The 26,768-nt window shown below is 44.5% G+C and overlaps 1 protein-coding gene across 1 annotated transcript in view; it reads left to right on the forward strand.

Annotated features, from left to right (window-relative positions):
- LOC135507175 (interferon-induced very large GTPase 1-like) overlaps positions 1-26,768 on the forward strand; it is a 59,222-nt gene that overhangs the window by 7,251 nt on the left and 25,203 nt on the right. Inside the window, exon 3 of the mRNA XM_064926762.1 lies at positions 19,004-19,138. Within this exon, the coding sequence (XP_064782834.1) occupies positions 19,004-19,138 (135 nt within the window). The remainder of the gene's footprint in view (positions 1-19,003; positions 19,139-26,768) is intronic.

Raw genomic sequence — 26,768 nt, forward strand, 5'->3', positions numbered from 1 at the left:
GTTTATAGTATGTATGTTGAAGGGGTGTGTCATCTACCATCGTTCACATCCCAACATTCACTTCCTGAAGTTCTCAAAAAAATGAGTGAACCCTTACTCACCTCATTTTGTTATAATATCATTGGTCCGACAGATGATTACGTGAACCTTCAACAATTTTACCCAGATATTAGGTGCCCATTACAATCGGAATGCATGATTTATCACCGCGACTTGAAAACATGTGAATAAAACAGTAAATATATCAATAATTACCACACAAAACATTTCCTGAGTGGCTCATGCCAGCAGTCAATCACGTAACCTCTCACTTTTACTCTGAGCCATTCAGTGTTGTTGTTTATGTATGTAGCAATGTCTTTCAAAGGGAGACAAATCACAAATGCGGAAAATCTGGAGATTTAAAAAAATTCTGACAAGGAGTCTGAAAGTCAGGAATTAGATTCTGACAGTCACAGTGAGGAGCTGCCCCCCAGCCATTGAGAACCCTGAATCTGAGGACCCCTTGTCCACTGACAAAGTCCCAGGTCCCTTTGAAGATGATGGTGGTGATGGAGGCTCCACCAGCATGGAAGGCTGCCAGCCATTTCACCCCTCCTGGCCCTGCTGTTTGCTTTGATGAGTCCCAGTCTGGAGTGCAACTTCCCTTGACATTTCCATCTGAGGCAGACTGCTTCAAGGTGTTTCTGACAGAGGAGCTGGTGGGAGACATAGTAGAGACCAATCCCTATGCCTTGGAGCTACAGGAAGAGAGAGAGAGCCAGGAGTGGGGGGCAACCACAATTAGTGAAATATATACCTTCCTCGTGTCAGTCCTTCTCATGGGGATAGTAAAGAAGAACTCCCTAAGAGAATACTGGAGCACAGATCCTATGTTTCCAACTCCCTTCTTTGCCACCCTCTTTTCCCAAGACCGCTTCCTAGTTCTGCTGCGATGCCTGCATTTCATCAACAATGCTACTGCCATCCTAAATGACAATTATACAAAATAAGAAAAGTTCTTACCAGCCTGACAATAGCATTTGTTTAAGTCTTTGTGCCATAAAAGGACCTATGCATTGATGAGTATGAGGAGCTTGGGGTAATGACCATGCTGTCTCCTCATCTCAGCAAGGGACACACTTTGTATATGGACAATTGTTACAGCAGTCCCACACTCTTCCAGCATCTGCTCTCCAAAAGCACAGGGGCCTGTGGCACAGTCAGGTCAAACAGGAAGTGGATGCAGGAAGATGAAGAGAGGGAAGGTGGAGTATAAGCAGAACGGTCAACAGCTGGCAGTAAAGTGTTATGACAAACGAGACATCCATGTCCTCGCCACTGTCCATACAGCAACCACGTCGGCCACAGGGAAGGTGGACCCCCTGACGGGAGAGAGAAAAATCAAACCAGACTGTGTGCTTGACTCTAACCTCAAAAGGGGGCAGTGGATAAGGCGGACATGATAAACAGCTTTGTGGAATGCACTCAGAAAACGAACAAGTGTTGTAAGAAGATATTTTCTGGTCAACGCTGCCCTCAATGGCCACATAGCTCACCACCTACAAACAGGTGAGATGATTACTGAACAAGGTACTTTTTGTAATTGGACATTTCACATGCAGAAACTTTTATGACGCAATAAGGCACTTACAATGATCACAGCCAGATTTGAACCAGGGTGTCTCGTGACAATTCTAGCACTGAGATGCTGTGCCTTAGACCACTGCGCCAGTTGAAAGTCATAGGGTAAGGTAGCTTCAAAATGCAACACAAGCTAATACTTCTCTGATGCATTATGCATTGTTTTCCCGGGTTTATAGAAGAATGTAGCTCGCTACCTAAGCATTGAGTATAACACCATAAAGTTTATGAAATTAGTAACGTTACCTCACATGTCTGCAGTTATAAGGAATATACACAAAAATATTATGCTAAAGTAGAAACAGCATAACACCACATACAGAAACTAGTATAACGTAATAAGGCACTTACTTTGATAGAAAGGCACACATTTCCAAAGTTATTATTGTTAACGAAAACAACTATGACTGCGATGCACGCAACAGACGAAAAATGTGAACACGTGTACAGGACAGGAGATGTGCAAATGTCTGTAGAATTGAACTTCACAAACAATTGGGAAGTGCTTGGGGAATTTTGTCCGGGTCAGAAATGTCCAAAAAATTAATGAAGACGCGGAACACACCTCAATTCAAACTGTTCTTAGAAAATTTAAATATTTTGAAATGTAAAAGTTGAAAACAGCCAATAAACAAAAACAGGCTGGTCTGAGGTCAGCGCGGATTAAATATACTGTTGCGTAACAATCACATTCTGGAATGGAAAGAATGTTCTAACATCACGTGCATAAAAAAAAACTCACGCTGGGGCGACCATTAGAGATATTTGGAACTCACAAGTGAAAAGGTTAAAGGTTTTGTTCACATCGGCTAGCGACAGCGTTATCATACAGTCACCCAGAGCAGCTGGTGCTCTCGTGCATACTTCACAGTTGCTTGCCTCGAAGCGAGCATAAAAAGGATTTAGCTCATCTGGTAGGCTCGCGTCACTGGGCAACTCGCGTCTGGGTTTCCCTTTGTCGTCCGTAATAGTTTTCAAGCCCTGCCACATCCGACGGGCATCAGAGCCGGTGTGGTATGATTCAATCTTAATCCTGTATTACTTATGGCCTTATAGAGTTGGTTGAGTGCGAGCTTAGTACCAGCTTCACTCTGTGATGGTAAATAGATGGCTATGAATAATACAGATGAGAACTCTCTTGGTAGATATTGTGGTCGACAGCTTTCTTTGGGAAAGGCGTGCCGCTAGCGGGACACCTCGACAACATCCGATGAAATTGCAGAGCGCGCAATTCAAACTACAGTATTATAAATATTTAACTTTCATAGAATCACAATTGTAATTCCTTAAAAGAAAGCTGCTGTGTCAGATTTCAAAAAGGCTTTATGGCGAAAGCACACCATGCAAATATCTGAGGACAGCGCCCCGCATATAAACACATGAAAGACATATTTCAACCAGGCAGGTGCGAAACAAAAGTAATAGCGATATAAACAATGCCTTACCTTTGATTATCTTCTTCTGTTGGCACTCCAAAAGGTCCCAGTTCCATCACAAATGGTCCGTTTGTTCAATAATGTCCTTCTTTATATCCATAAAAACTTATTTTAGCTGGCACGCTTCAGGGCCAGCTTCCTTCCATCAAAATGCATACAAAATTAATCCCAATGTTACTAATAAACTACTGATAAAATACCAAAGCACGCGTTCTCATTCACGCACTTGGAAACACTACAGCCAAAATGGGAGCCACCTAGAAAAACTACAATTTCTGGGTCATTTTTCCAAAAACCAGCCTGAAACTCTTTCTAAATACTGTTGACGTCTAGTGGAAGCCCTAGGAACTGCAATCTGGGAGGGCTTGGCCTTATAATAAAAGTGATAGCCATTGAAAATAGTGGTAGGCTTTTTTGAGATGGTTTGTCCTCGGGGTTTCGCCTGCCATATCAGTTCTGTTATACTCACAGACATAATTCTAGCAGTTTTAGAAACTTTAGAGTATATTCCATCCATATCTACCAGTTATATGCATATCCTAGCTTCTGGGCCTGTAACAGGCAGTTTACTTTCGGCACGCTTTTATCTGGACATCAAAATACTGCCCCCTATCAAAGGTACTCTACCTCAGGTGAGCAATACCTCGAGACTTCTTTAATATTAGACATCGCGCAGCAGCTGTTATTGACAAAAAGACACCCCCCCCACCCCTCGTCTTACCAGAGGTAGCGTCTCTGTTCTGCCAGTGCATGGAAAATCCCACCAGCTCTATATTGTCCGTTTCTTCGTTCAGCCACATCTCGGGGAAACATAAGATGTTACAGTTTTAATGTCCCATTGGTAGGATAATCTTAATAATAGGTCATCAATTTTAGTTTTCAATGATTGCACGTTAGCAAGAAGAATGGAAGGCATTGGGAGTTTACTCACTCGCCTCCGGATTCTCAGAAGGATCCCCGATCTGCGTCCATTTTGACGTCTTTTCTTTATGCAAAAGACGTCGATCTGGGCCTGTTCCAGTGAAACCAGGATATCCTTCACATACTCGTTAAAGAAAAAATGTATTCCAGTCCACGGTGAGTAATCACTTTTCTGATATCCAGAAGTTATTTTCTGTCATACGAGACGGTAGCAGGAACATTATGTACAAAGTAAGTAAAAAAATAAGTTGTCACTTCAAATTTATAAATGTTATTGTAACGGTTTTCTTGAGGTGAAGGAGAGGCCGACCAAAATGCAGCGTGGTTTCTATTCATGGTTCTTTAATAAAGACTTTACACATGAACAAACTAACAAAACAAGAACCGTGAAAACCTAAACCAGCCCAATTTTTTAAATATTTTTTATTAAAAAAAATTATTACCTTCAATACCATTCATTCTTTACAACTCATAATTTTCATACATACTCCAATAATGGTATTTTAATTTAACTAAACAAAAGCCCCAAACAAAACCTCAGGGGAGCATCTTCCCTCCCCGTCACCCTACAAACTACCTTTCCCTATCTCCCCGTCCCTAATCTATCCCCTTACAAATCGAAATGACACCCAGCCCTAAACCCCCTTCCACCTCTCCCGAGCAGCATGCTGCCCCCACTTCCTCTCTTCCCTCTTCATCCTCCCCCTCAAATCTCCTTCCACCTTCCTCACTATCCCTTCCACCCCCCAATCTCTCACTGTCTTCACCATGTTCTTCCCGGCTTCCCACAGCCCCCGTTTAAAGAGACTCATGAGAAGCCAGAGCAGAAACCTGTCCCTATCCGTCCATCTCGCTCTCCCTACACCTCTCTCTAACCTGGCCCACGTCAATACAAAATCCCCCCTTACCAAACCTAACAACACCCGTGCCCTAGCCCTACTCCGGCAAAGGCACAGTCCCAAAAGACATGGCGCACAGTCTCCTCCCTGCCACAAGAGGATCTTGGACAAGAGGGGGATTGCAGCAAACTATATCGGTACATGATGGAACGTACCGGCAAGCACTTATGGAGGCTCAACCAATTCAGGTCCTTGAGCCTGTTGTCCAGACTCCGCACCTGCACTCCCTCCCAGACCACTTCCGAGATGCCCACTACAGGCGCCGGACTCCCTGCCTTTCTGACCTCCTCGTACAGGTGCCTGTGATCTAAACCTACTCGGGCAACTTCAACCTCAGGGTGCGCACGCAGCCACTTGGCCGCATGACCAAAGTGCCACGGCAGCTGTTCCGCCCGAGGACCCGTGTTAGACCACACCATTACGCTTCTCGCCTGATACGAGAAGAACACCCGCAGGAGGTAACCGGACGGGTGTATCACTGGATGAGCAAGCTCCGTTAACAAGAAAGAAACAAAAATTGCGTCCAGCTTGAGGGGGAAATGTGGTACCCCCCCTACCTCCCTCCCCGATGGGACAGAGCATGCGTGCCCTGGCGACCCACTCGCACCTGCCACTCCGCATGAACTGAAACACAAGCCTCACTAGAGGCCTCCTCAGACAAGCCGGCACTGGGTAGATGTACGCCAAATACAAAAGAGATGGCAACACATCCACCTTTAGGACCAGGACTTTGCCCATAAAAGACAAATACCTAGCCTTCCACATTGCTAGCTTCCTCTGTACCACTGCGATACGCATGTTCCAGTTTAGCGTCGCTGAGCCGGAGGTCTCAAAATGGACCCCGAGAATCCTCAGGGCCCCCTCACAGAGAGATAAACCCCCCCTCCCCCCGGGCACATCCGTTCTACTGCGCCATCTTCCGAAAAACTTGACGGAAGACTTTGCATGGTTCAGAACTGCTCCCGACGCTCGGGTGAAATCCCCAAAGATGGCAAGGGACCTTGTTAGGTACGAGTCCTTGCATAGCAGCAAGGAAGTGTCGTCGGCATACTGCGCCATCTTAACATGCAGCCCACCACTTCCAGGGATCAACAAGCCTTCCACCCCTGTGTCTGCCCTAATGGCAGCCCCCAGAGGCTCCATGTACAGAACGAAGAGGAGAGCCGAGAGTGGGCACCCCTGCCTGACCCAGACGAGAGGTCTAAAACATCACCCAAGTGACTATTTACACTAACTCAGCACCCCGCTCCGACATATAATGTACGAATCCATCCTATGAACTACTCCCCAAATCAACCTAACACTCTGAATAAAAAGGATCTATTCACGCGACAAAAGGCTTTCGCCTGATCTAGTGCTGCTACCATTAAAGGCAGTCCTCTATCTTCAACCCAAGCGATGGAGTCCCTGATTAACTGTAGGTTCCATCTAATAGAGTGGCCCTCTACCACGCATGTCTGATCCTCATGGACGACGTAGGGAAGGGCTGTGCACAACCGGTCTGCTAAAAACCTTTGCAAGTAGCTTGTAATCTACACACAGCATGGTCAACGGCCGCCAGTTGCCAAGGTCTGTTACTTCCCCCTTCTTATATAAAAGTGACAGCACACCAACAGCCATTGATCCCCCCGGGACCCCCGTCTCAAGGATGGCCTTCAAGACTTCGAGGACCACTGGTCCAAGTATACTCCAAAACTTGAGATAAAACTCAGCCGGCAGCCCATCCATCCCAGGCACCTTCCCTTTTCCCATCCTCATAAGAGCGCTCTCAACCTCTTCTAGTGAGATCTGGGCCTCCATCACTTCTCTAATGTCCTCCGGCAACCACCTGGACAAGTGTTCTAAAAACACATTCCCCTGCTCTACATCTATTTCCCTTTTCTTAAATAAACCTTGGAAATTATCAGTTGTCACCCTGACCATATCCTCTGGTTCTCTAACTATACTACCATTTTCTTCCCTAACACCATGCATTACCTTCCTACTCAGTCTGGCCCTAACCGACTTAAAGAACATAGCAGAACAAGTGTCATTGTGTTCTAGAAATCCACTATGCGCATGCTCCAGGAAAGCTCGAGCCTTCCGCTCCTGCAACTCCCTGAGCTGCGCCTTTAGTGTTGCGGATCCCTCCCAGTCAAACGACCCACCGAGGTTGCCTGCCTCGTACTCGAGTTCAATTAACCTTTGGATACCCTCCACTCCTCTCCTCCCTTTTTCCCTCTTGCAATACCCTATTATAAAAGCCCTAATCCTCACCTTAACTAATTCCCACCACTCTAACACCCCCTCGCACATGGACCCGGAGGCCTTCAAGCCTCCAAAAGAAACCAAAAAACCCGTCAACAAAAGCCTGCTCCTCAAGCACATCCCGATCTAACTTCCAGTACCCCCTACCAAAGAGGCAGACTGGCGACCCCACCTGCAGGAGCACCCCGTCGTGATCTGAAAAGAAAACAGGCAACAGCCGCCCAGACAACTTACCCAAAGACCTGGGTACAAAAATATAGTCGAGCCTCCGCGCAATCCCCCTGGAGTTGCGCCATGTAGGACCGGCCATTTTCGGAGTAGTGTGCAGCCCACCATCAACCAGACCATGGCAAGCCATTAGCCTGGTGATGGAGCCTGCACTGCTATTCCCCCTATTTCTAAATCTGTATTAAAGTCCCCCCCTATCACTAATTTCCTATTTGTGACACACAGGGGCACCAGACAGTCCACCATCTCCCTCCTGTCTGCCACCACCTGTGGCCCATACACCACCACTAATCTAAATTTACAATCCCTTATCATGACATCCACCCCTATAACCCTCTCCTGCATCACCACAAAAGAACCCTCCACTTTTACCTCCCTGTGCCCACACAAAATCCCTACCCCCGATGAGTGCACCCCCCCCCCAATACCCCAAACCGACTCCCCTTTGTCCCACTCCCTCTTAAACCTACTAACATCCCCTCAGGTGAACCTCCTGTAAAAAACTAAAATCAAACCCCACACCCTCAAAATAACTAAAAACCGCCCTCTTAACACAATCCCTTAAACCACTTATTACACTCATTTATTTAAACTAACAAAAGCAAAATTAGACCCCATGAAATAATAAAATAAAAATATGTAATACACTCAAATACTAAACCCAGACAGAAAAAAACAAAAACAGGAGACTCACCCGATGCTACCCTGCTCCATATCTACCGTTGATAACACCATCCGTACTCCCAACGTCTCTTCCTCCATCTCGCCAACCCAGGATGCAGGAATAGTGTTTGGCTCTACTGGGTCTACTCCCACACCCCTCCCCCTCCACAGCGCTGCAGCTAGTTTGGAAAAAAATAGGGGAGGCTGAGTCCCCAAACAAAAAACTCCCCACCTCCTCCTGTACCCAGTCCTGGGTCTTGTTAGGTGTGTCCCCACCCAACAGAAATTGAGGGCCTGGGGGAAACCAGCAGCAACCCAGAGGTTTCTCCCACCCCCATCGCTGTCTTGGCCATCCCCTCTCTCTCACTGTCGGCCAATCGCACCCTCCTCTTCATTCTCTTCTTTGGTGATGGCGGCAGTGGAGAGATACCACCCTCCCCCCCCCCCCGCCAGCTCCTCCACCATACCCCTCATCTCTTCCACCAGGGCACTTTCCCCCCACTCCACTTGCTCTTCCACCGTCTCCTTCTCCACCACCCCTCCCTCGCTTTCTTCTCTCTCATGCTCCTCCACTCGGTTGCCTTCTTCCGCCGCTTCTCCTGGTTCTCCTACTCCCGTGCCTTCCGTTTCCTTCTCTCTTCCATCCTCCGCTTCTTGCTTCTTGCTCCTCCTCCTTCCTTGCCGCCTTCCCCTCTGGACCTGTACTCTGGTCATGAGACATGCTTCCTTCCCCTCCTCTTCTTCCCCCATCCCCCGCTCCTGCTCCCCCCAGCCGCAGACGCGTATGACCTCTGACGAGCCGGGCACCCCCGCCACAGGTGTGCTGACGAGCCAGAGGTTGCCGCATATATAAACAATATCACAAAAACCCAATACACGGCAAAGTGTTGTTTGAACAATCTTTCTCCTTTTTTAAATACTAAATGATCTTCGATCATCTTAGTCAGATTTTTAAAATGCGTTACGAAGGACAAATTGTCATCAATCCAGACACCCAGGTAGTTGTATTGAGAAACAAGCTCAATTTGGGCTCGTTTTATAGTGTAAATATGCAGGTCCTCAGGGTCAACATTTTGTGACCTAGAGGCACGAAGGCACTGCATTGCAGTGTTAGAAGCGTCACTACAGACCCGGGTGAGATCCCAGGATTTATCAAAACCGGCCGTAATCGGGAGCCCCATAGGACGGTGCACAATTGGCCCAGCGTCGTCCGAGTTAGGGGAGGGTTTGGCCGGGGTAGCCCGTCATTTTAAAACCTGTTAGGGATAGGGAAGAATACTGCCCCCTTTGGAGGAAGTGCGTGCCCATAGTAAACTGAAAAAAATCTGTCCAAAACTGCTAATATATGCATATAATAATTATTATTGTATAGAAAACACTCTAAAGCTTCTAAAACCGTTTGAAATATGTCTGTAAGTATAGCAGAACTCACAGGGCAGTACACATAAATACCTAAAATGCTGTTTAATCAGCTTCTTGATATGCCACACCAGTCAGGTGGATGGATTACATTGGCAAAGAAGAATTGTCACTAACAAGGATGTAAACAAATGTGTGCACAAAAAAAATTGAGCGAAATAAGCTTTTTGTGCATTTGGAACATTTCTGGGATCATTTCAGCTCATGACCATGAACACTTTACATTTTATAAAGTGAACACTTTTTATAAACACTTTACATGTTGCCTTTATATTTTTGTTCAGTAGTAATTTCACTCTATACACACAATGTTAAGCAGTGGAATTTAAAAAATAAAAAAGACTGGCAGTTTTCAATGTAGAAAAGTATTACAATTTTATGTCATAAAACCAATTTTTTGTTAATCAGATTAGCGCTCATCTTCAATTATTCATTCTGTAATCTTTATGTAAAACAAGGTACATTTAACACTATACGCAGTAGACAGTAACAAGGCAGGATTACATTTAACGCTATACACAGTAGACTTTGTAACAAGGCAGGGTTACATTTAACACTATACACAGTAGACTTTGTAACAAGGATGTTTTATGTGTTGTTGTCCTGGTCTCCATCTGGCCAACCAAAGGGAGGTTCGTTGTTGCTCATGGTAGTGACTTATTGCCTGATGGCTGCCGTTTTACGGGCTCCTAACCAACTGTGCTATTTTGTGTGCTTTTTCGCATTGTTTGTATTTTTGTACATAATGTTGCTGCTACCATATTTTATGACCAAAAAGAGCTTCTGGATATCAGAACAGCAATTGCTCACCTCAAACTCAAATTATTTATTTAACCTCTTGAAACTCTGGGGGCGCTATTTCATTTTTGGATGAAAAACGTTCCCGTTTTAAACAAGATATTTTGTCACAAAAAGATGCTCGACTATGCATATAATTGGTAGCTTTGGAAAGAAAACACTCTGACGTGTCCAGAACTGCAAAGATATTCTCTGTGCGTGCCCTAGAACGTGAGCTACAGGCAAAACCAAGATGAGATGGCATCCAGGAAATGAGCAGGATTTTTGAGGCTCCGTTTCCCATTGTCTCCTTATATGGCTGTGAATGCGAGAGGAGTGAGTCTGCCCTTTCTGTCGTTTCCCCAAGGTGTCTGCAGCATTGTGACGTATTTGTAGGCATATCATTGGGCGATTGCCATAAGAGACCACATTTACCAGGTGTCCGCCCGGTGTCCTGCGCCGAAATTGGTGCGCAAAACTCAGCTGCAAGTATTTTTCCATGGAATTCAGAGAAGAAAGCAGGCTTCCACGAACAATATATCAATGAAGAGATATGTGAAAAAACACCTTGAGGATTGATTCCAAACAACGTTTGCCATGTTTCGGTCGATATTATGGAGTTAATTCGGAAAAAGTTTGACGTTGTTGGTGACTGAATTTTCGGTTTATTTCGGTAGCCAAATGTGATGTACAAAACGGAGCGATTTCTCCTACACAAAGACGCTTTCAGGAAAAACTGCACATTTGCTATGTAACTGAGAGTCTCCTCATTGAAAACATCCGAAGCCTTCAAAGGTAGATGATTTTATTTATTTGGTTATCTGTTTTTTGTGAAAATGTTGCGTGCTAAATGCTACTCAAAATGCTAAGCTAGCTTAGCATACTCTTACACAAATTAGTGAATTGCTATGGTTCAAAAGCATATTTTGAAAATCTGAGATGACAGTGTTGTTAAGAAAAGGCTAAGCTTGAGAGTAGGCGCATTATTTTCATTTTATTTGCGATTTTCAGAAATCGTTAACGTTGCGTTATGCTAATGAGCCTGAGGCTTTATTCACGATCCCGGATGGGGAGTTTCAAGAATGAATGAGTCCGACGCAAATGATATATTATAATGCTTCTCCGAGACCAAGCCCAAATCTCGTCATTCGCATGAAGAAAAGATGGCAAAACAGGGGGAGGAGATCGGGGTGCCATGTGAGAATTCGTCGGCGAGTGGGTAACCCGCTTCTACCATCTGTTCTATTGGCCAACGTGCAATCACTAGAAAATAAACTGGACCATCTCCGCTCAAGACTATACCACAAACGGGATAATAAAAAATGTAATATATTATGTTTCATCGAGTCGTGGCTGGACGACGACACGGATATACAGTTGGCTGGGATTTCTGTGCATCAACAGGACACAACAGCTATGTCTGGTAAGACGAGGGGTGGTGGTGTATGTCTACTTGTCAATAACAGCTGGTGCGCGATGCCTAATATTATAGAGGTCTTGAGGTATTGCTCGCTTGAGGTAGAAAACCTCATGATAAACTGTAGACCGTACTACCTACCAAGTGAGTTTTAATTTATATTTTTTGTAGCCATCTATTTACCACCATAAACCGATGCTGGAACTAAGACTATTGTATAAAGCCATAAGCAAACAAGAAAATGCTTATCCAGAAGCGGTGCTCCTAGTGGCCGGGGACTTTAATGCAGGCAAACATAGATCCGTTTTACCTCATTTCTGCCACGTTGCCACATGTGCAACCAGAGGAAAAAAACTCTAGACCACCTTTAATCCACACACAGAGATGAATACGAAGCTGTCCTTCGCCCTCCATTTGGCAAATCTGACCATAATTATATCCTCCTGATTCTTGCAAGCAGGCAGGAAGTACCAGTGACTCGATCAATAGGGAAGTTGTCAGATGACGTGGATGCTACGCTAAGGACTGTTTTGCTAGCACAGACTGGAATATGTTCTGGGATTCCTACAATGGCATTGAGGAGTATACCACCTCAGTCACCAGCTTCAACAATAAGTGCATCGACGACCTCGTCCCCACAGTGATCGTACGTACATATCCCAAAACAGAAGCCTTGGATTACAGGCAACATCCGGGCTAAAGTTTAGAGCTGCCGCTTTCAAGGAGCGGGAAACTAATCCGGATGCTTATAAGAAATCCCTCCATGGCCTCAGACGAACCTTCAAACAAAATAAGTGTCAATACAGGACAATACAAGATTGAATCCTACTACACCAGCTCTGATGCTCATCGGATGTGGCGGGGCTTACAAACTATTACGGACTACAAAGAGAAAACCAGCCATGAGCTACCCAGGGCCTACCAGTCAAGCGAAATGCCTTTTATGCTCGCTTTGAGGCAAGCAACACTGACGCATGCATGAGTACACAGACTGTTCCGGACGACTGAGTGATCATGGTCTCCATAGCCGATGTGAGCAACACCTTTAAACAGGTCAACATCCACAAGGCCGCTGGGCCAGATGGATTACCAGGACGTGTACTCAGAGCATAAGCGGACCAACTGGCAATTGTCTTCACTGACATTTTCAACCTCTCCCTGACCAAGTCTGTAATACCTACATGTTTTAAGCAGGCCACCATAGTCCCTGTGCCCAAGAAAGTGAAGGTAACCTGCCTAAATGACTACCACTGCATAGCACTCACGTCGGTAGCCATGAAGTGCTTTGAAAGGCTGGTCATGGCTTACATCAAACTCATCATCCCGGAATCCCAGAAACCCTAGACTCACTCCAATTTGCATACCTTCCCAAAAGATCCACAGATGACACAATCTCCATCGCATTCCACACTGCCCTTTCCCACCTGGATAAAAGGAATACCTATGTGAGAATGCTGTTCATTGACGAGAGTTCAGTGTTTAACACCATAGTGCCCTCAAAGCTCATCATTAAGCTAAGGACCCTGGGACTTAACACATCCCTGTACAACTGGATCCTGGACTTCCTGACGGGCCATACCCCAGGTGGTAAGGGTAGGCAAAAGCACATCTGCCATGATAATCCTCAACACGGGGGCCCCTCAGGGGTACGTGCTTAGTCCACTCCTGTACTCTCTGTTCCCCCACAACTGCGTGGCCAAGCACGACTCCAACACCATCATAAAGTTTGCTGACGACACAACAGTGGTAGGCCTGATCACTGACAACGATGAGACTGCTGATAGGGAGGAGGTCAGAGACCTGGCAGTGTGGTGCCAGGACAACAACCTCTCCCTCAATGTGAGTAAGACAAAGGAGGTGATCGTGGACTACAGGGAAAGGAGGACTGAACAAACACTCATTCACATCGATGGGCTGCAGCGGGTCAAAAGAGTTAAGGTCCTTGGTGTCCACATCACCAACAAATTATCATGGTCCAAGCACACCAATACAGTTGTGAAGAGGGTACGACAAGAACTTTTCCGCCTCAGGAGAATGAAAAGATTTGGCATGGGTCCCTAGATCCTCAAAAGGTTTGACAGCTACATCATTGAGAGCATCCTGATTGGTTGCATCACTGCCTTGCATGGCAACTGCATCTGACCATAAGGCACAATAGAGGGTAGAGCATATGACCAAGTGTTGTCATCCAGGACCTACACTACCGGTCAAAGGTTTTAAGCATCTACTCATTCAAGGGGTTTTCTTCACTTTTTTTAAAACTAATTTCTACATTGTAGAATAATAGTGAAGACATCAAACCTATGAAATTACACATATGGAATCATTTAGTAACCAAAAAATTGTTGAACAAATCAAAATATATTTTATATTTGAGATTCTTCAAATATTCACACTTTGCCTTGATGACAGCTTTGCACACTCTTGGCATTCTCTCAACCAGCTTCACCTGGAATGCTCTTCCAACAGTCTTGAAGGAGTTCCCACAGATGCTGAGCACCTGTTGTCTAATTTTCCTTCACTCTGTGGTCCGACTCATCCCAAACCATCTCAATATTGTTGAGGTCGGGTGATTGTGGAGGCCAGGTCATCTGATGCAGCCCTCCATCACTCTCCTAATTGGTAAAATAACCCTTACACAGCCTGGAGGGGTGTTGGGTCATTGTCCTGTTGAAAAACAAATGATAGTCCAACTAAGCCCAAACCAGATGGAATGGTGTATCGCTGCAGAATGCTGTGGTAGCCATAATGATTAAGTGTGCCTTGAATTCCAAATAAATCACAGACAGTGTCACCAGCAAAGCACCCCCACCCTTACTCCTCCGTGCTTTACGGTGGGAAATACACATGCGGGAACGTTCACCCACACCGTGTCTAACAAAGACATGGCGGTTGGAACCAAAAATCTCCAATATGGATTCCAGACCAAAGGACAAATTATCCACCGGTCTAATGTCCATTGCTCGTGTTTCTTGGCCCAAGCAAGTCTCTTCTTCTGATTGGTGTCCTTTAGTAGTGGTTTCTTTGGAGCAATTCAAGCAAGGCCTGATTCACACAGTCTCCTTGGAACAGTTGATGTTGAGATGTGTCTGTTACTTGGGCCGCAATTTCTGAGGCTGGTAACTCTAATGAACGTATCCTCTGCAGCAGAGGTAACTCTGAGGCTTCCATTCCTGTGGTGGTCCTCATGAGAGCCAGTTCCATTGTAGCGGTTGAGGGTTTCTGCGACTGTGCTTTCAAAGTTCTTGAAATTTTACAGATTGACTGAACGTCATGTCTTAAAGTAATGATGGACTGCTCTTTGCTTATTTGAACTGTTCTTAACCAAATATGGACTTGGTCTTTTACCAAATAGGGTTATCTTCTGTATACCTTCTCCCCCCCCAATTTGTCACAACAAAACGGATTGGCTAAAACGCATTGTGAAGGAAAGAGATTCCACAAATGAAGTTAAGAAGGCACACCTGTTAATTGAAATGCATTCCAAGCTGACTGAGAGAATGTCCATAGTGCATAGCTGTCATCAAGTCAAAGGGTGGCTATTTGAAGAATCTCAAATACAAATATATTTTGATTTCTTTAACACTTTTTGGTAACTACTTGATTCCATATACATTTACATTACATTTAAGTCATTTAGCAGACGCTCTTATCCAGAGCGACTTACAAATTGGTGAATTCACCTTCTGACATCCAGTGGAACAGCCACTTTACAATAGTGCATCTAAATCATTAAGGGGGGGGGTGAGAAGGATTACTTATCCTATCCTAGGTATTCCTTGAAGAGGTGGGGTTTCAGGTGTCTCCGGAAGGTGGTGATTGACTCCGCTGTCCTGGCGTCGTGAGGGAGTTTGTTCCACCATTGGGGGGCCAGAGCAGCGAACAGTTTTGACTGGGCTGAGCGGGAACTGTACTTCCTCAATGGTAGGGAGGCGAGCAGGCCAGAGGTGGATGAACGCAGTGCCCTTGCTTGGGTGTAGGGCCTGATCAGAGCCTGGAGGTACTGCGGTGCCGTTCCCCTCACAGCTCCGTAGGCAAGCACCATGGTCTTGTAGCGGATGCGAGCTTCAACTGGAAGCCAGTGGAGAGAGCGGAGGAGCGGGGTGACGTGAGAGAACTTGGGAAGGTTGAACACCAGACGGGCTGCGGCGTTCTGGATGAGTTGTAGGGGTTTAATGGCACAGGCAGGGAGCCCAGCCAACAGCGAGTTGCAGTAATCCAGACGGGAGATGACAAGTGCCTGGATTAGGACCTGCGCCGCTTCCTGTGTGAGGCAGGGTCGTACTCTGCGGATGTTGTAGAGCATGAACCTACAGGAACGGGCCACCGCCATGATGTTGGTTGAGAACGACAGGGTGTTGTCCAGGATCACGCCAAGGTTCTTAGCGCTCTGGGAGGAGGACACAATGGAGTTGTCAACCGTGATGGCGAGATCATGGAACGGGCAGTCCTTCCCCGGGAGGAAGAGCAGCTCCGTCTTGCCGAGGTTCAGCTTGAGGTGGTGATCCGTCATCCACACTGATATGTCTGCCAGACATGCAGAGATGCGATTCGCCACCTGGTCATCAGAAGGGGGAAAGGAGAAGATTAATTGTATGTCGTCTGCATAGCAATGATAGGAGAGACCATGTGAGGTTATGACAGAGCCAAGTGACTTGGTGTATAGCGAGAATAGGAGAGGGCCTAGAACAGAGCCCTGGGGGACACCAGTGGTGAGAGCGCGTGGCGAGGAGACAGATTCTCGCCACGCCACCTGGTAGGAGCGACCTGTCAGGTAGGACGCAATCCAAGCGTGGGCCGCGCCGGAGATGCCCAACTCGGAGAGGGTGGAGAGGAGGATCTGATGGTTCACAGTATCGAAGGCAGCCGATAGGTCTAGAAGGATGAGAGCAGAGGAGAGAGAGTTAGCTTTAGCAGTGCGGAGCGCCTCCGTGATACAGAGAAGAGCAGTCTCAGTTGAATGACTAGTCTTGAAACCTGACTGATTTGGATCAAGAAGGTCATTCTGAGAGAGATAGCGGGAGAGCTGGCCAAGGACGGCACGTTCAAGAGTTTTGGAGAGAAAAGAAAGAAGGGATACTGGTCTGTAGTTGTTGACATCGGAGGGATCGAGTGTAGGTTTTTTCAGAAGGGGTGCAACTCTCGCTCTCTTGAAGACGGAAGGGACGTAGCCAGCGGTCAGGGATGAGTTGATGAGCGAGGTGAGGTAAGGGAGAAGGTCTCCGGAAATGGTCTGGAGAAGAGAGGAGGGGATAGGGTCAAGCGGGCAGGTTGTTGGGCGGCCGGCCGTCACAAGAAGCGAGATTTCATCTGGAGAGAGAGGGGAGAAAGAGGTCAGAGCACAGGGTAGGGCAGTGTGAGCAGAACCAGCGGTGTCGTTTGACTTAGCAAACGAGGATCGGATGTCGTCGACCTTCTTTTCAAAATGGTTGACGAAGTCATCTGCAGAGAGGGAGGAGGGGGGAGGGGGAGGAGGATTCAGGAGGGAGGAGAAGGTGGCAAAGAGCTTCCTAGGGTTAGAGGCAGATGCTTGGAATTTAGAGTGGTAGAAAGTGGCTTTAGCAGCAGAGACAGAGGAGGAAAATGTAGAGAGGAGGGAGTGAAAGGATGCCAGGTCCGCAGGGAGGCGAGTTTTCCTCCATTTCCGCTCGGCTGCCCGGAGTTCTGTTCTGTGAGCTCGCAATGAGTCATCGAGCCACGGAGCGGGAGGGGAGGACCGAGCAGGCCTGGAGGATAGGGGACATAGAGAGTCAAAGGATGCAGAAAGGGAAGAGAGGAGGGTTGAGGAGGCAGAATCAGGAGAAAGGTTGGAGAAGGTATGAGCAGAGGGAAGAGATGATAGGATGGAAGAGGAGAGAGTAGCGGGGGAGAGAGAGCGAAGGTTGGGACGGCGCGATACCATCCGAGTAGGGGCAGTGTGGGAAGTGTTGGATGAGAGCGAGAGGGAAAAGGATACGAGGTAGTGGTCGGAGACTTGGAGGGGAGTTGCAATGAGGTTAGTGGAAGAACAGCATCTAGTAAAGATGAGGTCGAGCGTATTGCCTGCCTTGTGAGTAGGGGGGAAGGTGAGAGGGTGAGGTCAAAAGAGGAGAGGAGTGGAAAGAAGGAGGCAGAGAGGAATGAGTCAAAGGTAGACGTGGGGAGGTTAAAGTCGCCCAGGACTGTGAGAGGTGAGCCGTCCTCAGGAAAGGAGCTTATCAAGGCATCAAGCTCATTGATGAACTCTCCGAGGAACCTGGGGGCGATAAATGATAAGGATGTTAAGCTTGAAAGGGCTGGTAACTGTGACAGCATGGAATTCAAAGGAGGCGATAGATAGATGGGTAAGGGGGAGAGAGAGAATGACCACTTGGGAGAGGTGAGGATCCCGGTGCCACCACCCCGCTGACCAGAAGCTCTCGGGGTGTGCGAGAACACGTGGGCGGACGAAGAGAGAGCAGTAGGAGTAGCAGTGTTATCTGTGGTGATCCATGTTTCCGTCAGTGCCAAGAAGTCGAGGGACTGGAGGGAGGCATAGGCTGAGATGAACTCTGCCTTGTTGGCCGCAGATCGGCAGTTCCAGAGGCTACCGGAGACCTGGAACTCCACGTGGGTCGTGCGCGCTGGGACCACCAGATTAGGGTGGCCGCGGCCACGCGGTGTGGAGCGTTTGTGTGGTCTGTGCAGAGAGGAGAGAACAGGGATAGATAGACACATAGTTGACAGGCTACAGAAGAGGCTACGCTAATGCAAAGGAGATTGGAATGACAAGTGGACTACACGTCTCGAATGTTCAGAAAGTTAAGCTTACGTAGCAAGAATCTTATTGACTAAAATGATTGAAATGATACAGTACTGCTGGAGTAGGCTAGCTGGTAGTGGCTGCGATGTATGTGTTGTTTCTAGTTCTGATGTCTTCACTAATATTATACAATGTAGAAAATAGTAAAAAGTGAAGAAAAACACTTGAATGAGTGGGTGTTCTAAAACTTTTGACCGGTAGTGTATATTTCTATTAATATTAGTATAAAATAATATAATTTCCCATTTCCTTTGCATATAATAAAGCTTAATATTTGTATTTTTTAAATGTATCATTTTTATGCACATTTTTATCAAGGGTGCCAATACTTTTGGATCTGACTGTATATATCCTGAGGTTTAGAAACAATTTAACAGCATTTGATAGATTACAAATCTTTTTAGCTTAAATATATTTCTTCCCATATCTAAAGGTATTAAAACCCAGACTTAAAAAAAATATTTATATTACTATTATTCAATTTTTCCTCATTGCCAAATAAATATATTTTGATACATTTCAAATCCAACTTCTGTTGTAGTATATTTCCAGAGTTAAACAGTAGCATTAACAATAACGTGTTTCCCCTTAGCACTGCCTGCTCCAGAACAGTTGACTGTTGACAGGGTAAGCAACACATCAGCTGTTCTTAGCTGGAGCCAGCCACAAGGATTTATCCAGGAACATGGAATGCAAAGTCAACTGGCGTCAACAACCTTCACCACAAGTAAGGAATTACCCTACTTAAGTATTATCCCTTATGTCAAACTGACTAGTTATTTAAATGACTCTACTGTAAATTAACAAATCATATTTGGATGTGTCAGAATGGGATGTAAAGGTAACGTATCTTCCCTGATGAGAAATACATGATGGTCAATTCCCCAGTTCTAACAGTGCAGTTGTTTGCTGAAATGAATTATCTTTAATCTTGCGGATCGGTGGCACGCTAGCATTCAAAATACAGAAATTATAATAATAAACATTCATGAAAATACAAGAATTATACATAACTTAAAATCTTAACTCTTGAAACTCCCCATCCCGGATCCGGGTTCGTGAATAAAGCCTCAGGCTCATTAGCATAAAGCAACGTTAACGATTTCTGAAAATCGCAAATAAAATGAAAATAACGCGCCTACTCTCAAGCTTAGCCTTTTCTTAACAACACTGTCATCTCAGATTTTCAAAATATGCTTTTGAACCATAGAAATTGACTAATTTGTGTAAGAGTATGCTAAGCTAGCTTAGCATTTTGAGTAGCATTTAGCACGCAACATTTTCACAAAAACCAGATAACCAAATAAATAAAATCATTTACCTTTGAAGAGCTTCGGATGTTTTCAATGAGGAGACTCTCAGTTACATAGCAAATGTGCAGTTTTTCCAGAAAGCGTCTTTGTGTAGGAGAAATCGCTCCGTTTTGTACATCACATTTGGCTACCCGAAACGAACCGAAAATTCAGTCACCAACAACGTCAAACTTTTTCCGAATTAACTCCATAATATCGACCGAAACATGGCAAACGTTGTTTGGAATCAACCCTCAAGGTGTTTTTTCACATATCTCTTCATTGATATATCGTTCGTGGAAGCCTGCTTTCTTCTCTGAATTCCATGGAAAAATACTTGCAGCTGAGTTTTGCGCACCAATTTCGGCGCAGGACACCGGGCGGACACCTGGTAAATGTGGTCTCTTATGGTCAATCTTCCAATGATATGCCTACAAATACGTCACAATGCTGCAGACACCTTGGGGAAACGACAGAAAGGGCAGACTCACTCCTCTCGCATTCACAGCCATATAAGGAGACAATGGAAAACGGAGCCTCAAAAATCCTGCTCATTTCCTGGATGCCGTTTCATCTTGGTTTTGCCTGTAGCTCACGTTCTAGGGCATGCACAGAGAATATCTTTGCAGTTCTGGACACGTCAGAGTGTTTTCTTTCCAAAGCTACCAATTATATGCATAGTCGAGCATCTTTTTGTGACAAAATATCTTGTTTAAAACGGGAACGTTTTTCATCCAAAAATGAAATAGCGCCCCCAGAGTTTCTTTAACTACTTTTTAATCCAACCGAGTTGTTAGATTTCAAATAGGCTTTACGGCGTAAGCATACCATGCGATTATCTGAGGACAGCGCCCCACATAGAAAATACTTTTTTTCAACCAGCACAGGCGTCACAAAATCACAAATTGCGATAAAATAAATCACTCACCTTTGAAGATCTTCCTCTGTTTACAATCCCAAGGGTCCCAGCTACACAATGAATGGTTGTTTTGTTCGATAAAGTCCTTCTTTATATCCCAAAAATGTCGATGTAGTTGGAGTGCTTGACTCAGTAATCCACTCGTTCAACATGCATACAAACTAATCCAAAAAGTTACCGGTAAAGTCAAACAATGTCCTAACAAGTCAAACGATGTTTCTAATGAATCCTCAGATTGTCTAATATCTAAATAAACAATATTTAATATGGAGAATAGTATGTTCAATAGGAAAGGAAAAGAACGAAGAGCCCTCATTCACGCGAACCAAAACACTAACTTTGCTATGGTGCTCCCCTTGGAAAAACTTCAACTACTTGTTCATTTTTCAAAAACAAGCCTGAAACCATACATAAAGACTGTTGAAATTTAGTGGAAGCCATAGGTACTGCATTCTGGGTCCTATTTATTTGAACATGCCATTGTATTCCATTGAAAAAGGCTGTGACCTCCAAAAAAAATAATTTCCAGATGGATTTTCCTCTGGTTTTTGCCTGCCATATCAGTTTGTTATACACACAAACATTATTCTAACAGTTTTAGAAACTTCAGAGTGTTTTCTATACAAATCTACCAAATATGTGCATATCCTAGCTTCTGGGCCTGAGTAACAGGCAGTTTACTTTGGGCATGTCAGACAGGCGGAAATTCAGGATACGCCCCCTAGCCCTAACAAGTTTTAAGGGTGTCATTTAGGTTCTTTCCACACTGGCAATGCTCAGACAGTTTCTTCAACTCTGCTACATACGTACTAACACCCTCCCCCCCATTCTAATCTCTTTTGTGGAATCGAAAATGTTCCGTGATGAGGAGTGGTTTAGGTGATAGGTGATTTTGCAATATCTCCAAAATCTCTGTGAATCTCTTTATTGGAGCGCTTCAGAGGGGCAGTCAGATCTTTTAGCAAACTGTATTTTTTGGGCCCAATTAAACTCAACAACGTTGGTACTCTCTTGTTATCATCAATGTCGTTTTCAATGAAGTACTGTTACAGTTGTTCAATGTAAGTTGCCCAGTTTTCTTGCGTCATCAAACACATCTATTTTCGCGATGCTAGCCATTCTCTTTACCTCCGGCTCCATGGGTCTTTGATCTGCCTCCTCGTTCTCGTCAGCTTTCCCCTCGTCGTCACTGCTTGCTCGCTGTTAGGCTACAGGGTCAAAATATTCCTCTCTTACTACGAGTCCCTGCATTTGTGATGCACACTGCAGGTATTCATTGTGGTAGCCATTGCAGTGTCTTAGCACCTATTACTTATTTATATAATAAGAAAGATTCCGAATACAAGGAAGTGAACTGGAGCTTCACATTTACTAAAACGAGTTAGTACCAGAATAACAGAACAACACTGCTCATGACCAAATGTGCTCCAATCTTAAAGGGGGCATAACTGTTAAGTATAAGTAAGTATCATGTTATAATATATGTTATGCATATATTATATGCATATTCTAGGTTTTATGGCTGAGTAGCACGCAGTTTAATTTGGGCACGCTTATCATGCAAAATTCCCAATGCTGCCCCTACCCTAGAGAAGTTTTAAACAAGCCTTTGAAAGTTGATTGCAATTTCAATTTAATCCACCTGAAAAGACAGAACAAATAATACAACAAATATTGGGGTAAACTCAAATATACGAATTGATAAAAAAAAACATTTTTTGATGAAATGTTTTAAAAAGTTATAATTTTAGTGAATGATATCATAAATAGGACTGGTGGAGTTATGTCACACATGCAGCTAACACAGACATATGGATATGTCTGGTCTACCCAAAATTACAACCAACTAATTGCAGCATTACCACAAAAATGGAAGAGGCAAGTAGAAGGGAAAAAAGTAAGGAACTTGTCTGTCGGTCCTGCAGTAAGGAACATAAATGGTTAAGGAAATTTGTGATAAATAAAAACATACCAATTTTATTTAAGGACCCAAAAAATTGACAGCTGTGCCATATTTATTGCAAAATATTTGGGAAGAGATTTTCCATGTACCCATTCCATGGCACATTGTTTATGAATTGACACGCAAAACAACCCCGTATTCAAAAATTCACATTTTTCTATTTAAATGACTATGCAAAAATTTTGCAAACAGTAGAATGTTATATATATCTGGGATACAATCTTCCCAGCTCTGCAGATTTTGCTGTGAGGAGGCAGAGTGATTAGATCATTTATTGTGGTACTGTCCAGATGGAGTTGGTTTTTGGTCACAGGTCCAGGAATGGCTGAGGAATTGCAACATTTGCCTAGAACTAACACTGTAGATAGCAATACTGGGCGATTTGAAAAGCCAGAATCAATCAATCGTATCATTTTTATTTTAGCAAAAAAATGTATCTTTAATTTACAATCTGTAGAAACTGTGAGAATAGAAAGGTTCAGTACTTGTGTGAAGCATCACAGCACAGTTGAAAAATATATGGCAAATAGAAATCCCAAATGGATGATGTTGAGAAATAGATGGGAGGGGTTGAATTGAGTTGAAGGGTGGGACTCATAACAACAAGATAACCAATGTAAAACATACAGGGTCTGTAAAATGTAAATAGGTTAAAAAATGTTGAGAAATAGAACAGTTACAAATATAAATCTAACTGGATGGACATCAGAAATAGAGGAAGGACATAAAACAAACTAAATGTAACTATTATAAAATAGATTGTGTCTGTAAAATGTGTATAATATGTATAAGCTGAAGGTAGAAGCCTAAGTGTCATTGTTTATGAGTTTACTACAATTGGGGGAAGGGTGGTAGGGTATGCGAGGAATAATAAAGGCATATTCTAAAATAATGTATGTATGTATGTATGTATGTATGTATGTATGTATGTATGTATGTATGTATGTATGTATGTATGTATGTATGTATGTATAGTATATGGATATATTTTTTTTCCAAAATAAATTATGGGGGATTGGAAATGATGTAGGCTGTTACATTGATAGAAGAAACAATCTTTCCACAATATTAAGCTGATCCACCCCTGAAAAAACTAGAAGAAAAAAAATAAAATAAATACATATATCCAAGCAATACCTGTATGGCAAGTGTTTCACACTTGTTACGGATCAGCAGCCATTGCTTTCCATATTCACCAAAGAAAGGCATTCAGGCAGTGACAGCGGCCAGGTTACAGCGATACGCCTTGTTCCTTGCCAGTCATTTGTATGACACTAACTCCCAATCCCGCATGTGGGTGCATAATCGCCTGACACTAATTAGCATAATGCAACGGACATAAATATCCCTAGAAAATGTTCCTATTCATGAAAATCACAAATGAAATATATTGAGACACAGCGTAGCCTTTTGTTAATCACCCTGTCATCTCAGACTTTCAAAATATGCTTTACAGCCAAAGCTAGACAAGCATTTGTGTAAGTTTATCGATAGCCTAGCATAGCATTATGCCCTGCTAGCAGCAGGCAACCTTGTCACGAAAATCAGAAAAGCAATCAAATTAATTAGTTTACCTTTGATGAACTTCGGATGTTTTCACTCACGAGACTCCCAGGTAGATAGCTAAAGTTAATTTTATCACAAAATATTATTTTTGTAGGCGAAATAGCTCCATTTGTTCTTCATGTTTGGCTGAGAAATCGACAGGAAATTGCGGTCACGACAACGCCAATTTATTTCCAAATTAGCACCATAATATCGACAGAAACATGTACTTTACGAGAGATTTTCTCCGGGAGCATCATGTCACCACTTGCGCAATGTAGCCCCTTATGGGTATTCTTCAACATAAATGCGTAAAACTACGTCACAATGCTGTAGACACCTTGGGGAATACGTAGAAAGCATAAGCTTGTTTGTAGCACATTCACAGCTCAATAGGCACTCATTGGCACGCAGCGCTTTCAAAATATGGGGCACTTCCAAATTGGATTTTTCTCAGGCTTTCGCCTGCAACATCAGTTCTGTTATACTCACAGACAATATCTTTACAGTTTTGGAAACGTTAGAGTGTTTTCTATCCTAAGCTGTAAATTACATGCATATTCTAGCATCTTGTCCTGACAAATTATCCCGTTCAAAACTGGAACGTTTTTTTCCCAAAAATGAAAATAGTGCCCCTAGAGTCGCAAGAAGTTTTAAGCCGTCATCCCTCCACACAAATGAAGATGGATTATTCAGACTGCCCTGTACAAGAGAAAGACAAAGGAGTGTGGATGAAGTGGACCTTTTCCATACCTCTCAGCTCGGGGCACTACCAGTCACAAGCACAGTTATCAAACGAGAGACAAGGAAAGATGTGACCTTGTCAAAAGTATACACCTACACCATGTCAGGATGGCCAGCTACAGGCAGAAAGGAGCTGACTCCATATTTTCAGTGGAGAAACAAAATTACAACGTACCAAGGATGTTTGATGTTGGGAATGAGAGTCATGATGCCCCAGAAATGCCAACATCAAGTTTTGCATCAACTTCAGGAAGGTCATGTTGAATTGTCAAAATGAAGCTTCTTTCAAAGAGCCACTTATGGTGGCCCGGTCTGGATCAACAGATAGAAAACATGGCGAAGAACCGTAGTGGATGTTTGGTAACCCTTCACATGCCTGCTCCTGTCCCAGTCCACCCATGAGAATGGCCCGCAGAGCCATGGCAGAGAATTCATGTGGACTACGCTGGTCCCTTTGAAAGGCACATGTTTCTGGTTATAGTTGATGCCCATTCCAAATGGCCAGAGGTGTTTTGCACTGACTCCTCCACCTCAGCTCAGACGATAGAGTGACTCAGAACAACATTTGCACGCTTCGGATTGCCGCTGCAGCTGGTAAGTGACAACGCGCAAGCTTTGGAAAGCCACGAGTTTAAAAGATTCATGTCAGTAAATGGATTCAAACACTCAACCTCAGCTCCGTACCACCCTGCCACCAATGGGCTGGCAGAACGCTTTGTACAAACCCTAAAGCAAGGACTCTTTGCAGCAAAACAAGACTGGCCAAGTTCCTGTTCTCCTACCGAAACACCCCACATGCTACGACAAATGAATGCCCAGCCGCACTGATGTTCGCGTGGCCTCTCCGCACACAGCTGGACATCATGAAGCCAAACAGGCAAAATGAAGTGCTGAACAAACAAGCCAAGATGCTCTCCGGTGGCTGGGAGCGCCATCTCCAAACTGGACAGGAAGTGATGGTGCGAGACTGTAGGTGCGAGACTATCTTTTTAAAATTGTACATTTTACCTTTATTTAACTAGGCAAGTCAGTTAAGAACAAATTCTTATTATCAATGACGGCCTAGGAACAGTGGGTTAACTGTCTTGTCCAGGGGCAAGATATTTACCTTGTCAGCTCAGGGATTCGATCTTGCAACCTTTCGGTTTCAAGTCCAACGCTCTAACCACGGGACCGTACACACACAAACGGGACCCAGAACTTACCAGGTTCAAATGAGCCCAGACATAATGTGGCGGTGTCACATCAACCAGATGCATTCCATGGAAAACTGCACAACAATTGAGAGAAAACAGGCACAGAGAGCTCCTGAGAATGACACATAGGGAACTGTAGAGGACAGTGGGGCAGTAGAGACCCCAGGCTGAAAGAAGGGAATGTGTGATGAAAGTGCTGCTATAGCAGAAGCTATAATGGAGCAAGCACACATTGATGATGTTCAGGAGCCTCCAGACAATCCAAGGCGCTACCCAGAACGAAGGCACCGTCCACCAGACAGACTGAACTTTAAAAAAATAAATTTTACATGTTATTTTACCCAATTTAGTGTAGCAAATTGGTAGTTTGTCTCATCGCTACAACTCCCATATGGCCTCGCGAGAGGTGAAAGTTGAGAGCCGTGCGTCCTCCGAAACACAACTCAGCCAAACAGCACTGCTTAACCGTCCCCTAAACTGGACGACGTTGGGCCAATTGTGCGCCATCCCATGGGTCTCCCGGTGCCTGGACACAAACCAGGATCCCTAGTGGTACATCTAGCACTGCAATGTAGTACCTTAGACCACTGTGCCACTCGGGAGGCCTATAACTACCATTTCTGATAATTGTGTTGGTTGTGTTTTGGTAAAGTAACATTGTATAAGAGAAGGAATGTTAGGTTCTGTTAATTACTGAT

This window comes from Oncorhynchus masou, chromosome 20, assembly GCF_036934945.1.
Source record: "Oncorhynchus masou masou isolate Uvic2021 chromosome 20, UVic_Omas_1.1, whole genome shotgun sequence".
NCBI lineage: Eukaryota > Metazoa > Chordata > Actinopteri > Salmoniformes > Salmonidae > Oncorhynchus > Oncorhynchus masou.